The following is a 14536-nucleotide window of genomic DNA, read 5'->3' on the forward strand; positions in this document are numbered from 1 at the left end:
CATAACCATTGGATCAATGTAAGTTGTATCCTTTTATTATGTACCTTCTGCATCAACTTTTTCCCCTTCTCTTCCTCTCCGGCGGCCCCTTCACCTCAAAGTTCCACCGCTTCTGGCAAGCCTCCATCTCCTCCGGCGAAGCTCCATCGGTTTCGTCAATCCTCCACCGCCGCCATTCCCACCTTCGACGTTGCCGCGTGCCTCGCCTTCACCGCAAAGAACGGCATTAACGTTTTGCCACAAAGAACAACCGCAAGGAGGCTCGGTCATCTTGACCGCTGGCAACGAACGAGATCCTAGTCGCGACAATGAGCTCCCACTGTATTTGCCGCTTTTCGCCTCTGGTGACGACACCTCTAGCGGCGGCAACGGCGAGTGACTTATCCACATCAACACCGACGTAAAAAAATCAAAGCTTTTTCAGCAATTTTGTTTGTGAGTTCATAAAAATCAAACCTTTTTGCTTGGATGCAATTTTATTGCCTCGTTTTTTTTTTCAATGGATTTGCAATTTTCCAACCAAACACAGCATAAAAGAAAGTAAAAAACCGCCAAACCGCCTTTGAATCTATTTTGGCGGTTACCACACATTGGCACACCCATATATTATGTATGGGCAATTAGAGAACTAATGCATGACAATAACAATAATAATGGCATTGCGTTTCGCTATCACCCTAATGATCATCTTCATACTTTCTTCCTTTCATGTTGTTGGAATTCAAATCATCTCCAAATCGAAGCTGGAGAAGTGCGAGAAGAACTCCAACTCCGATGACAATCTCAATTGTACTACCAAAATCTTACTCAACATGATTGTTCCCAGTGGCTCGGTAAATAAATCACATTCACATTACGCTCCTCATTGTGTTCCTGTGTGTTGAGGTTGTTGTTTTGTGATTTTGCAGAGTGGCGGAGAGGCATCGATTGTTGCGGAATTGGTGGAAGTGGAGGAAAATTCAAGCAGGAAAATGCAGACATTGCGTATTCCTCCTGTCATAACGGTCAACAAAACTTCTGCATATGCCTTGGATCAGTTAATATACTCACATACATACATACGAGTATGATACTTCTCTTCTGTTACTTTTATTCACTCTCTGTAATATACTCATTTTTGTTGCATTAACAATAACTTATTATTGTTATTATTAATTTATTATTATTATCGTTTGTGGACTAATCTATCATCATCTTATTATGGTTTTGGAGAATTATTTTTTCAAAGCAAATTGCCGTAAGAGGATTGCGTACACGTGGATGTAATATTTTGTATGATTAAGTTTGTGTTACTCGTTTGCAGGATGTTCCTTATAAACCTGAAGAGTATTATGTTAAGACACGCAAATGCGAGCCAGATGCTGGTGCAAATGTCGTGAAGATATGTGAAAGGCAAACCATGTTTATTGCTATTTTATTATGAACTAGACACTGACTAGAGCTTAGACAATGCAAATTTCACGGCTTGGTTTCTGCTAATTGTGTTGCAGACTGCGAGATGAAGAGGGTCATATTATTGAGTACACTCAGGTGGCCTTCTAACTCCTAATTTTAAAAGAAATTATTCAAAGGGAAGAATAAGAAAAAGACATTAGTGTTTGATCCCATCTCCCTCAAATATTCTTTGGCATTTTTACCTTTCACTGCTGATTCAGGTTTAACACATCTCTTTTTCCGTCTTTAATGTAGCCAAATATGTTGTCCATGTGGGCCCCAGCGGCGGATGCCTTCATCATGTGGAAACTTTTGTAAGTGCTTTGATGTTGCAACATTCTGTAAATTTTTAGGAAATACAAAACTAACAATTATGGGTGAAATTTTTTAACTAGTTGACAAATTGACGAAAGGAAAGACCAACACTGCACATTGTGTGCGTTTCCCTGGTGATTGGTAAGCTTCCATCCTCCCCGTCCTTTTTTAATCCAATTGTGGTTGATTTGAGCCACCCTGGTTTATATATGATCTTAATTGGATTTTGTGCTGGACTTGGGTGAACAAATGGAAACCATTTTTACATTGAACCGTTTACATATACAGATCAAAACCCCATTCTATGTTATCTTGTCAAGATATTTGTTTGAAATCTTTCTGTTTTCATTGTGCTCGAACAATTTCAGATTATCTTCTTTTTTTTCCTGTTAGTTCCAGATTTTTAAAAAGTGTCAGTTGCAATAATCAAATAGGTTTAAGTTTGTTGTAATTTTAGGGATTAGATAGAAAGGGGAGAAAAGTGCAGTGGAGTATATTGATGTATTATACACCTAGCTATATTATATTAATCATATAGGTTATGAAATATAATTGTACCCATACAACAGAAACATGAGGCATGCCTCTTGACTTGGACTAGCAAGCACATTAATTGTTATAAAACATTATCCAATTATTATATCATGCAATGCACATTGCATGGAGTATCAGGTAACGAAGTTATAAAAAAGAATTTGAATGAATTAATCGTATATTAAAAACACGAGGGGATCGACATCAAATGGACACCAAGTGTAAATATTTTATGGCTAAGCCGTTGAGCTGGTTGACTTCAATTAAACTTTGAAGCGACCTTCTTTCTTCGGCTTTTATGTTAGACCAATTCTAAGCACTTGGGCGGCCAGAAAATATTTGTTTAGTTTTTTAGTTTCTACCTAACTTCTCAAAACGGCGGCATGCAACATGTACAAAATGCATTTGTTTTAGATTTTGGTAAAATTGAATTTAAAAGAATTAATATGCAGAATATTAACCAGCTTATTACTGTTCCAAGTCTGAAATGTAAAGTATTGAATTTATGTCTTTGCAGATAAAAAAACATATTAAGATGGGAGATCTCAATTAAATTTTTTAACAAAAATTAATTATCAATAAAATTAATAAATTTTTAATATTACGGTCACTCACAAAAATTTAAAATAATGGAAGAAGAAAAATGTTAAGAATATATCATATAAATCGTGTTATTATCATTTTACTATTTTCTTGAGTTTTTATATACCAATCGCTACGGAGTAAAATTTAATGTTATAAAAACCATATTTGTGTATTAAAATTATACAAGTGCAAGATTTTTTTATAACCATGAAAGAGATAAGAAAATTGAGAAAAATGTGAGATTTAAATGAATAATATATCTATAGAAAATAAGAAATTATAATATAATTAGTATGAATAACTCTTAATGCTACAATAAGATAACAACAACTCTTGAGACTAAGTTAACGTATGTGGCAGTGGGGGGGACACAAAAAAAATAAAACACTAATTAAACATGATAGCCGTCCCAGTGTTTTCTTTGGCATCGAGATTATTCTTCATCCCTCTACGATATTCCAACTGTATTCATTGGTTTGACGCATATTGGTGAATAATTTATTAGGTGATTGTTACCTACCCACAAAAATCACGTTGTGATTATCTTATGGTTGTCTTGTAGTAATGAGAGACACATTTATTTATCTTTTCTTTGTATCCGTCAAATCTAAGTCTAGTGTCACACTGTCACTTACATATTAAATTATCAAATGGAATAATATTTAGTATACGCAGGTTGACGAATTAAGTCGGCGAGGATCACTGTCTTGAAAGCATTTCTGTTGAAGGGAGGCCAATGAATTTTCCGGCGGCTTTTCTTTCAACCGTTGTACACCGTACTACTATTATTTAGTTCATTGTCAATCCTCTCAAAATTAATTGATTTTCCTATCAGCTATTAATCTATTCAACGACTGAGCATTTGGGTTTTGAAAAACAATCACCCTAATATTCTTAAAGATAGTCCTATATACCAACGTTAATAATTTCAAGTTTCAACAGTAATAACTCGCAGGAATCTGTTTCATGTACGGCTGTAAAGCTTGTGAAGAATGGAAGATTAAAAAGTTTTCTTTTCATATATTTATTAATTATTAGAGGATTTTTGTATTTTTTTAAATATATAATGTTAATATCATTTTTTATTTTTTAATATGTTGGCATTTTTACTTTAATTTTGAATATTTACACATTTATCATAAATGAGAAAAACAATAGAATATTTTAATATAAATAAAGATGTAAATTACATTCTTTTAATGTATTTTATTTTTCAAAATTAACAGATAAAAAGGGGAAAAAAGCAATACATAGAGGACTTCACACTTCATAAACAGATTTATTTTAGTCTCTATTTTACTAAAAAAATTGATATGTTGTATGTACTATAATCTTAAAATTGACTTGCAATGTGTTTGGACACCGTCTCTCTTATGTGAGTCCTTCAACAAAACCATGTCTAACGATGCAAATAACGCAGAAGCTAGTTTTCGAAAAGGCATAGGTGAAACGCAGAAGCTAAGTTGTTTCTGCTAAACATGTAGAGAGAATAAAACATGTGTTGCTAATTAGGTTGCAAATACGCACTTGATCAAAATCTAATAATATATGAGATATGATTGAGTTAATTTAATTTATTGATATAATATATAAATTTTAATATTATATATATCAAAGTCATAGAATTAAGTTATATAAAATAAAAATAAAAGTATATATATATATATATATTAAAATAAATATTATGAATGTAAATATATTATTATTTTAAAATAATTTATTTTCATAAATATAAAATTGTTAAAAGTATAAAATTTAAAAAGATAAAATGTCAAGTGAGATTGAAATTGGTTTTCAAAATATGTTAAATTTAACTTTGAAAAGTGGAGTATGTAAAAATAATTCTAAGCTGGATCTGATAAATATAAACGCGTGCGAGGACTGAAAAGGGTTGAGAGGCGGAATGGTGATGAAATAGGAAAGCAAGTTGGATTAATGGACGAGTAAGCACAGCGACGTTAGTTTTGGTGAAAGAAGCTCTTTGGGTCTTTTACGCCATGTGTTGCCTATCTCACTCGTTACAGGTGTCTAGCACTACCACTGATTTTTTTAATTAGTACTGAATTCTATTATGTTGGCTAAGTCGCAACAAGCCTTTGGCGACACAATACAATGTGGTGCTTCCTGTTCTCTCCAAACAAATCAAATTGCTTTCCATATTAAGTAGTGGAGCTACTTTCTCTACAACGCATTACATGATCCTAATTTATGATACGTGGCTAAGAGGGTTAATTAAAACTAGTTTAAGCAGATTGGTACAGATCGAATGTACCTGATTCGCATTTTAGGACTAACAAAATCCTTAATTATAAACTAGTACAAGCACGTAAAGCTTGAATACATCTTTATTTAATTGAACACCTTTGAAGAGCTGTGTTTTAGAAGATGTTATATTTATACAATAAATTTATATAACCTAAATATATTGTTTTTCAATCTGTTTTCATCACGTTACGTATCTTGCTTTGTATTTTTCGTTATTTTTTCCATTTCTAGTTTATTTTTAAAGAAAGTTGTAATTAAATATTGTATAAATAAATTTTTTTCTCTCTTTACAATGAATTTGAACAAAGAACTTGTCAATTGCAATACCTAACCTAAAGGCGGTTTTTTAGTTTTTTAATTATACCGTGCATATACACTTTTGCCTTTTCCCCTCTAAGAAACATCCAAGAGGCTGCTTCAGCTGATATAAACCATGGAACATTCTAAACTAAATTTCCTTTCTTAAAACTTGTCAAAGATTGAGGTGTGGAATCCTTTTAATTTTTTTTAGGTCACCTGGAGGAGTCAGCAGACTTATAACATGTTTGGAGCTGTGTGGATTCTTCCAAACGTGCGTCTTGGCCAATGCTATCCGGTGTAGCTTCCGCATCCAAAACTCTGAATTGAATTGACGTGAATTCACCTCTTTGGACGTGTTTCCAAACAGGCATTTAGCAATTTTCGTCGTCAACCAACGGACACAAGTCCACGACTAATTAAAACGCGCAATCCCACTGGCCACCAACCATCTTATCCGCAGACGACAGAAATAAAACATTTTTTAAATATTAATTAGTAATGAGTAATTATTAGTTAATTACCAATACAAACGGTATCTCACGACTTAAGAGGGTTTAATCCTAATTTTACGGGGAAAAAAAACAGTATTTCACGAGTTTTTTTCCCTTCATCTTTTGGGGCATAGTCTCAATCAGCATATATATATATATATATATATATATATATATATATATATATATATATTTTTAAGTCTGTGTTTCACGCTATTCATGTTTAATGTACTAGTATTCTTTTGTAACAACCGTGATAAGGTCGAGAGTCAAGTGATTTAATTAGAACTGCCATAATCATGTCCATATAATTAATAAATGAAACAGAAACAGAAACAAAAACGCATTCCTTTGTGTTTTTCTTTTCTTTGTATGAATGCATGCGTCTATGCTCTGCCTCTTTAAAATTAGCACAACCTAGAAAGAATCAATTTGATGCAAAAAATATAAAAGAATGGAGGTGACGTCGTTGTGATGATCAATCAAACTAATAATGAATCAGAGCAATATTCCTTGGTAGCGCAGGAACTGAAGAAGCAATTCTGATCTTGTTCCTCAGACGATGATGTGAGTTCTTTGGCTCTTTGAACTTGGCCCTCCCAATTGGTGCGAGCCAACACAATTAACATGGTGAACATACAAGAGGCTTGGGCGGCCAATAAACCAAGCCACAAGCCTTTGAAATCAAAGCCGGCAAAGAAACTCAACCTCACCGCAACGGGCATTCCCACTAGATAGAAGCAACCCAAATTTATATTCGCTCCCAACTTGGGCCTCGCGGTTCCCCTCAAAACGCCACAAACCGTTGTTTGCGGACAGTTTCCCAATTCGCAGAGCCCAATGATGGGCAACACCATCGACGTCAAAGCAATGATCTCCGCGTCACGTGTGAACATCGAAGCCCACGCTTGCCTCACCGAAACGGCGAAAAATAATGCCGAGAAACCCAAACCGTAACTGATACATAACCCCACCAGTGCTGCGACTTTTGCCTTTTTGGGATTCTCCGCACCCAGTTCATTTCCGACACGTGTGGAAACCGCAAAGCTCAGGGAAGATGGGAAAATGTATATCAGAGCAGTGGTTTGTATCAGAACCCCCATTGATGCAACCGTTGCTTGGGGATTAATCAATAACCCGCAAAGTAAAATCATGATTTCGTACCACCACCACTCGAGGCATACGGAAATGCAACTTGGAATTGCCAAATTCAAAAGCGATTTCCAACCGCTCAAGATGCCCTTCAACGAAACACCTGGCCATGTTTTTTTGTATACGCCGGAGACCCATATGTAGAGAATCAACGAAACAACGAGGTTAAAATTCGTCCAAACAGCGCCTAAGGCAATGCCTTTGATTCCAAGCTTAAGCACAGAGACGAGAAAGTAGTTGATGGGTACGTGAAGGAGAATAGACAGAGATGCGGTGTATGTGAGAGGTAGGGTTATAGATTGACTTCTTAAGTAGATTCTCAAAGGGTGTAGCAATGATTGTGCTACAAGATCGGGAATAGAAAATAGTATGAAAGATTGAGCTTCGGTGGCGATGTCTTCTTGTTGGCCACATAGGATCAATAATTTCTTCATGTTGAGCCACAAGAATGAAATCAAAACTGAAGTTAGAAGAAGCAAGACGATTGTCCTCTGCATAGCGAGACCCAAAAGTTTGAACCTTTTGGCCCCAAAAGCCTGGCCGCAAATGGGCTCCATGCCCATGGCGAGGCCCGAGAGAATAGAATAGCCCGTGATGTTGGCGAATCCAATGGCGAGAGAGCCACCAGCTAAGGCAAGCTCACCCACACGACCGAGGAAGAGCATGGAGATTACGGAGCGAGAATAGAGTAATAACCCGGTTAGCACCATGGGTAATGCTATGTTGGCTATGCATTTGACTTCGTTGAGAGCGAGGGAAAAATGGGTTTTAGTTTGATGGTTATTTTGGCCTTGTTCGAATAATGTTGTTGGGGGTTTGGGGATCAAAAGGGGGAGCATGTGAGCTGGCTCCTCATGAATTTTGGTTGTGGGCATGTTTGGATGGCCCTCATTGCTATCACACAAAGTGGAGGGAGATGACGATAACTGGCACATGGCTTGCACGGAGACAGAGATATTTAGCTAGGGAGTACTAAGTGTTTGTGTGTAAGTCACAGAGAAAATCTTGGTTGGTTTGGGGATTTGCATTTTGCAAGAGTGTGTGAGGAGAGGTATTTAAAAGAGATTCTTGGACGTATCTGAATTTATTTATTATGGAGTATCCGGGACGGCCACTAATGGAAATGGAAAGATAGGGTTGACAGAGTATTGGCGTTTCCGAGTAGTACCAACTCAAACGCCCCCTCCTCATAATTTTTATTTTATTTTAAAAGAAAGCTAATATTCAAAGCGTATTTTTACGACCGTCTAATATCGTTAGTGCAGGGATTATTAGTGGACTTGGACGTAATGTATACTACTATAATCCATATAGAAGAGCCTTGTAGGAAGGAATTACCAATTCAAACGAATAAAGGTCAAAAGTCTAGTAATTCCATTCCATAGTATATTTAACTCCTCCGCTTAATTTGTTGTGTAACCTCACATTGCTTTATATTAAATTCATGAACTGGCCAATAGCATGAAGAACGTGTTAGGATTTGATGTATCCGTACCAAGAGGCAGAATTGAGTTTTGAAGGCTTTCACTTTATGAGGAGAGGACCCATTATGAAAGCGGCACCTTGACTTACTCTTTCTAAGTTGAGAGTTTAATTTGGGTCCTTTATCTTTAAAACTAGCTCGTGTGAAAAAAATGCCATGTCGGCATTCGTTGATATGTAATGGGATTTAAATTAATCCACTTTGTTTTAAACCCGTGTAAGCTAATTTTGATCATGAAAGATTCTTGCAAGTTTGTCCAAACGTTGCCAAATATATAGTAGTATCTCATTTATTTTAAAATATTATTCATTTTAAAGAATGCATAATTAAGGTACTCTTCAAGTGAGTAATTACTCATTTAAAACGTAAATTAAGAATTTTTGGTAGTTTTGATTTTAAACTTCAATTGGATTAGCCGTTTAAACAGCTAACTACCAATTATCTAATTCTCTTTTTTATTAATAGAAAAAAAATATCAATAATAATAATTACTTATTTTAGTCTTATTGATCACATTAGAAAAAAGAAGTCAAATTCTTCTATTTTTATAAAATAAACAAAGTACATATAACTCATAAAGCCCTCAAAATCCATTGATCACTCAAAAAAAAAAAGAAAAAAAAGTAAAACCTTTCATCTAGGCAGTTAACTATGGCCATGATCTAAATTTTATCAAAACAACCACACACTCGGCATTGGCAACCTCACTTATCAAAATGATATTATTTCTATACAACCATAAAAACAAACCACTTGAACCCCCTAATTACCACTTGTGACACTGTTTCCAAATTAAGTAAAAGAATCTACAAGAAAACTGTACACCGTCCGAAATAACCATCCGGAAAGATCGACTTACATCTCGTCATAAAAACCAAGTCGTGCGCTGGTGAGGAAGAACGGATAATTTCTTATACCCCATAAGCTGAAACGATGACCGACTCCTATGGCCGGGAAAGTGAAACGGCCAATTATTGTATGAAAGTATACTATGAGGACATGATAAAAGGATTAGAGAGACTGAGGCCTAATATGTCAGACACATCATGAATCTTGTACCCTGTACGGGAAGCTAGCTAGGACTAAACTTGTGACATGAAAAAAGGGACCAATACACCTGAATATTATAGTTAGAGAATATCATATATAAATAAAGATGAGTTACATGGTTAGGTAAGTATTACAAGGGTAAAATCTTGAGTTAAAACTAGTGGTTCTTTCTTTGTGATATTCTCCAACGTGAACAAAAACAAGAGATTACTATAGAAGCCACTCAAAGTGATTGTATCGGGTTGAAACATTAAATTTCTCCATGATAAAAACAAAAATATTGAAAAAAAAACATAATAAAGATATAACATTACATAAATCACAAGAAAAAGAGAAAAAAAAAAGAATTCTTCGACCTAAACTTTAGATATTATATTAGATTTAATCTTAAAATGTGAAATTATCATGAAAGATATAGATTTGGCCCAAAATGAAAGGATGTGTAACTTTTCAACTCTTGTTAGATGTAATAAGAAGCATGTAATTAGTAAAAATGATTTAATTATTTATTGGATCTTTATACATGTCCAAAGCTTCTTTTTTTTACCTTATAAGTAGAAATTGTAAGATTTGGTCCTTAGATAACATCGCTACAACAATTTTGTGTTAATAACCAAAACAGGTATAGTTCAGACAGTTAAGGAGTAGTTAAACGAGTAGAAAAGGAATAAGATTATGATGAATTCTCAAAATGATAAACAAATAAAATGTAAAAAATATTTAAAATGATATTAGTGAATATTATATTATTGTTACTGATGATTGAAAAAGACTTTGCTGTAGTTGTTGCTGATGCCGTTCTACATTGAGTGTCATAAACGCTGGCATGGTAGCTGTGGCAAAAACCCCAAAGGATTTGTCGTGACTCTCCTCCAGTGGGCTCATGTTAACAATAAAAAAACGAAGAAACAGTGCTGGTCAAAGTAAGTAATATAAGGGCGGTGTCAATGACATTGCCATGGCAACCTTCGTATACGACTCTTGTTTGTCTAGAACATTGTCTTCATCATCCTCTTCAACACTATTCCTAGCGTGTCATGCACACGGACACAATAAAAATTCAAAGGGTGTGAGTAATTTTATTGTTGTAAGTGAAAACCGAAAAGTGGCCAAGTACGACAGCAACTTCCATAAAATATTTGTATGCGTAGAAGGAAACTCATTTCCCTACATATACACACGTGTCTCTATCGGTATCGAAAGTATATTCTCTTGTGTCGACGGTCAATGCCAATTTCATTTCATGTTCCACCCAATAAAATATTGTTACGTAATTTAAAGATTTTGATCCTCCTCTGTCCTATTCCCTGTCTTCGGGCCAAAACCCATGTTTTGCTGCTTAGTGCTCATACGTGGTTTTCAACAAAAGTGAGGCAGGCTTAATATATATTTGCTTGCATTCAGAAATTTATTGACGATGCTGCATGTAAGTCTCCTAATATGAATTTGATTACGTTTCCTTAATTCCGATTTTGTTGAATGAAAATTTGAAATTTTATTTCGTCAATAATTTATATAATAAATATTTGCGTTAAAAATTGACGATAAAAAAATCACCAATTATAATAATAAAACAATACTATAAGCACAGATGTGTATATACAACAATCTATCTATACAGTATTATATTTTTGTATTTATTTTCTTTGCATTCTTATGTCATGTGATAAATTATGTGCAAGAGTGATAAACACAAAAAATATTATTGTACAAATTGTTGTATGAATTATTATACAAATAATGTTTTTCATTTTTGTGTGTTGTATAAGGTGAATGTTTAAATTTAGAATTTCATTCAAGCTACTAATTAAACTCTCCACTATATATTAAGCCTATTCTAAATTTAAAATGTTTAAATTTGTTAGTACATTGTATCATATTCTTAATGTAAACTCATAATAAAAAATTATAAATAAACTTGTAATTTTGATCCTTCTAATTTTTTAAATTTATGATTTTAGTCTTCTTGATTTTTAATTGTAATATTTGATCCTTCTAGTTTTATAAATTTACAATTTTGATTCTCCTATAGATTATTAACTAATCATTATGGTTATTAGAGATTATAAATTAAATAAAAATTATTAATCATTATAAAATTTTAGTTAAATACTATTTATCCTATTATGTTGTTACTGCTAGCAGAGTCTCGTGCAACAATAAAGGTAGAAGATGTGCTTACAAGGAAAAGGAGGATCACAATGTGAAAAATTAAGATTAATATTTTTTATTCAATTTTTTAATAATTAATTATTTTAATTAATTTATAATTAACTTAATTAATCAGCATTATTTTTAATAGATTATAAGGAGGACCAAACTCACCAATTTATAAGACTTGGAGACAAAATATTACAATTAAAATTCACGAGAACTAAAATCATGAATTTGAAAAATTAGAATGATGAAAATTATAATTTAACCAAAATTATACTAACAAAGATGAACTAATATAACGTTAAATTTTAAGTATATAAATTTTTTTATCATAAATTTATATATTGCATGGAGTTTTGAAAATATATAGTTATTTTTAAAAAATATCTGTTGAAATATTGGACCCTATTTGAATAATAAAAATAAAAAATAAAATAGCCGTCGTCTATAAAATTATATGATACAGATTTATTGTTATTATACTTTCAAAATAAGAATTATTCTTAGTTATATATCTCTCCTTAAGATATACGTTATTCAGTATCAAATTATGGATGCTTATGATTGTCTAGTTAGACAAGTCAAATATTTATTTAGTTGCATGGCAACGGTCGTCATGGCTTAAAATGAGTGTACATATATGCTGGCCAGTGGCCTGGTTCCTCTTCCATAAGAATGGATATTTGTTTTGTGGTTGACTGACTCCGACTGCCAATATCAAAAAGACCATCTTAGTCTAAATTTGCAATGAATAATGATCTTTTTAAAATGGTTTAGACTCGGTTTGTGGGACACTATATGAAACCCTCTCATCTGGTCTTCTAATAGGAATTGGGATTATATGGGGATTAAACCAGCAATTATATCATTGTCAACTTTCCAATCAAATGAGCCGTTAAATTTAAAATCGAATAAAAGGAAGAAATGTTGGAGTAGAGATTTAAGGAAACATATGAATGAGTTGCCACATGATTTCCGGCCATCAAAGCCGACAATTTTTAGTTTATCTTTAATATTTTATTTATCCGATAAAATGCATCCACCTCCATTTTGTGAACCATTCGTATATCGTAGGAAATAAAGGTATGTGTTTCAGTTTTTGACTTTGAACTGTAGCTAGTATGTGGCAGGGGACCATTATAGTTTACTAGCTAGAAGTTGTTAGTCAAAGCATTATTTCAGCGGTCCCATGCATTTGAAACTAAGAATATAACTCAAGTTGGTGGATAAGTGACGATTTTTTCTTTTGAAAACCTTATAACGTACTCCATTTGTTTTCCCAACAGTGGTCTAGTCAAATATTGATACATAATCTAATGAAAATTTGTGCCTAATTAACGTGTGATGACCGTTGCCGTTGTTGCTTTTTTGATTGCAGAAGTAACTGTCAATTTTAAGAGGAAATAAGAGCAATCCAAATCGTATTAGGAAAATTAGAATAGTAATCAAATTAAAAGGAAAATTGAGCCCAATTAGCGTACTTTTTTCTGTTTTGGGCTCGCAAATTGTAATATTGTCAAACATCATAGAAATATCTATATACAGTGGGTTACATCATGAATTCATGATTAAGTGCTTGTAGCAATTGCTGTTGACCTGTTATTATCACAATTGGGCAACACAGCCAGAAGAAGGTTAATGTTTGGCTGTCGAATTTACCGTAAGTCGTTATGTTCTGCTCTTTATTGGTAGACATCTGGGAAGAATTTCTTTAAAAATGGATTCATAGGTGACTCCACCTATATTAACGTTGTCAGTAAACAATTAACAAAAACATTGTCATGTATTAGATTTCATCAAGTGTAACTTTTGGATGGAAAAACTTACCTGAAATGCCTACTTTTTCTGATGGAGCAAAACGCGGGCTATTGGGTTAAATATCCCTTTTTTTTTAATCAGCAAATAAGAGAATATATAACTATAGAAGGACACAAAGGGATGCCCAAAACCCATTACAAAAAGAGCATTTGCGGCTCCTGTACAAATGATTCAGTATATTTGCTACCAATCAATATAGTGGTACTCCCCCCACGTTTTCTATAAAGAAATTCCCCCCACCAAAAGGTCCTAATGCTGAAAACAATTTCTCTGGCCAACCAGTTAGCATAAAAGAACCATAAATGCTGCACATATCCTAGCATATATCTTTGCTAGCATAATACGACCAACTCTTCAAAATACAGCAGCTATAAAATTTCCCTGCATGCCCAAGATACACGAATCATCAGACAATCACGATATCTCCTTCAGGCAGACTTTCATATTAAGTTGCCATTGGGTAAGCTACCCACATCCACCAACAATAAATTCTTCAGCCAGAACCAACCAAAGAACTTCACATCTTGGGTTGAATATCCTAACTCAACCCAAAAGACTAATCAGTGGGTTAAATAGGATGAGTCAACAAAATAAGCCTGTTTTGCTATTGGCAATATATAATTAAATAAAATTATAAAAACTTTCTTATTTATGAGTGAATCAAAATAAAGCAATAAGGAATTTTAATCCTTTCTTTATCTTTCCAAATTTCTTTTTATTCATATTTTGTGTGTATCATAAAATTGAAAAGATAAAACTAAACTATTAACTCTATAAGTTAAATTTTACATTTTGTTTGACTGCGAGGAAAGAAATAAATTTTGTGAAAAGAGAAAAGACAAAAATAAATTGGAAATAGGGCGAATTTTTTAGTTGTTTGATTAAAAAGAAATAGAAGAGAAACTAAAATAAACAATATCGTAAGATTGTTTGATTTTGATAGGAGAAAAAA

The 14536-nt window shown here is 33.4% G+C and overlaps 1 protein-coding gene and 1 long non-coding RNA gene across 2 annotated transcripts; one reads left to right on the forward strand and one right to left on the reverse strand.

The window, feature by feature from the left end:
* Positions 1–11: 11 nt before the first annotated feature.
* On the forward strand, positions 12–3828 carry LOC114375994. Its single transcript, XR_003658876.1, has 7 exons — positions 12–435; positions 744–833; positions 909–1064; positions 1304–1530; positions 1690–1748; positions 1830–1890; positions 3544–3828. It is a non-coding gene; the product is annotated as an uncharacterized LOC114375994 (long non-coding RNA).
* A 2353-nt stretch (positions 3829–6181) lies between these two features.
* LOC114374489 (protein DETOXIFICATION 49-like) lies at positions 6182–8139 on the reverse strand. The gene has a single exon (XM_028332134.1). The coding sequence runs from the start codon at positions 8009–8011 to the stop codon at positions 6407–6409; it is 1605 nt and encodes a 534-aa protein (XP_028187935.1). The 5' UTR covers positions 8012–8139; the 3' UTR covers positions 6182–6406.
* Positions 8140–14536: the final 6397 nt, after the last annotated feature.

The sequence above is a fragment of the Glycine soja genome, chromosome 11, assembly GCF_004193775.1.
Source record: "Glycine soja cultivar W05 chromosome 11, ASM419377v2, whole genome shotgun sequence".
NCBI lineage: Eukaryota > Viridiplantae > Streptophyta > Magnoliopsida > Fabales > Fabaceae > Glycine > Glycine soja.

Excerpts from the sequence above, each read along its gene's own strand:
- LOC114374489 (XM_028332134.1), bottom strand. The coding sequence starts at position 8,011 with ATGTGCCAGTTATCGTCATCTCCCTCCACTTTGTGTGATAGCAATGAG.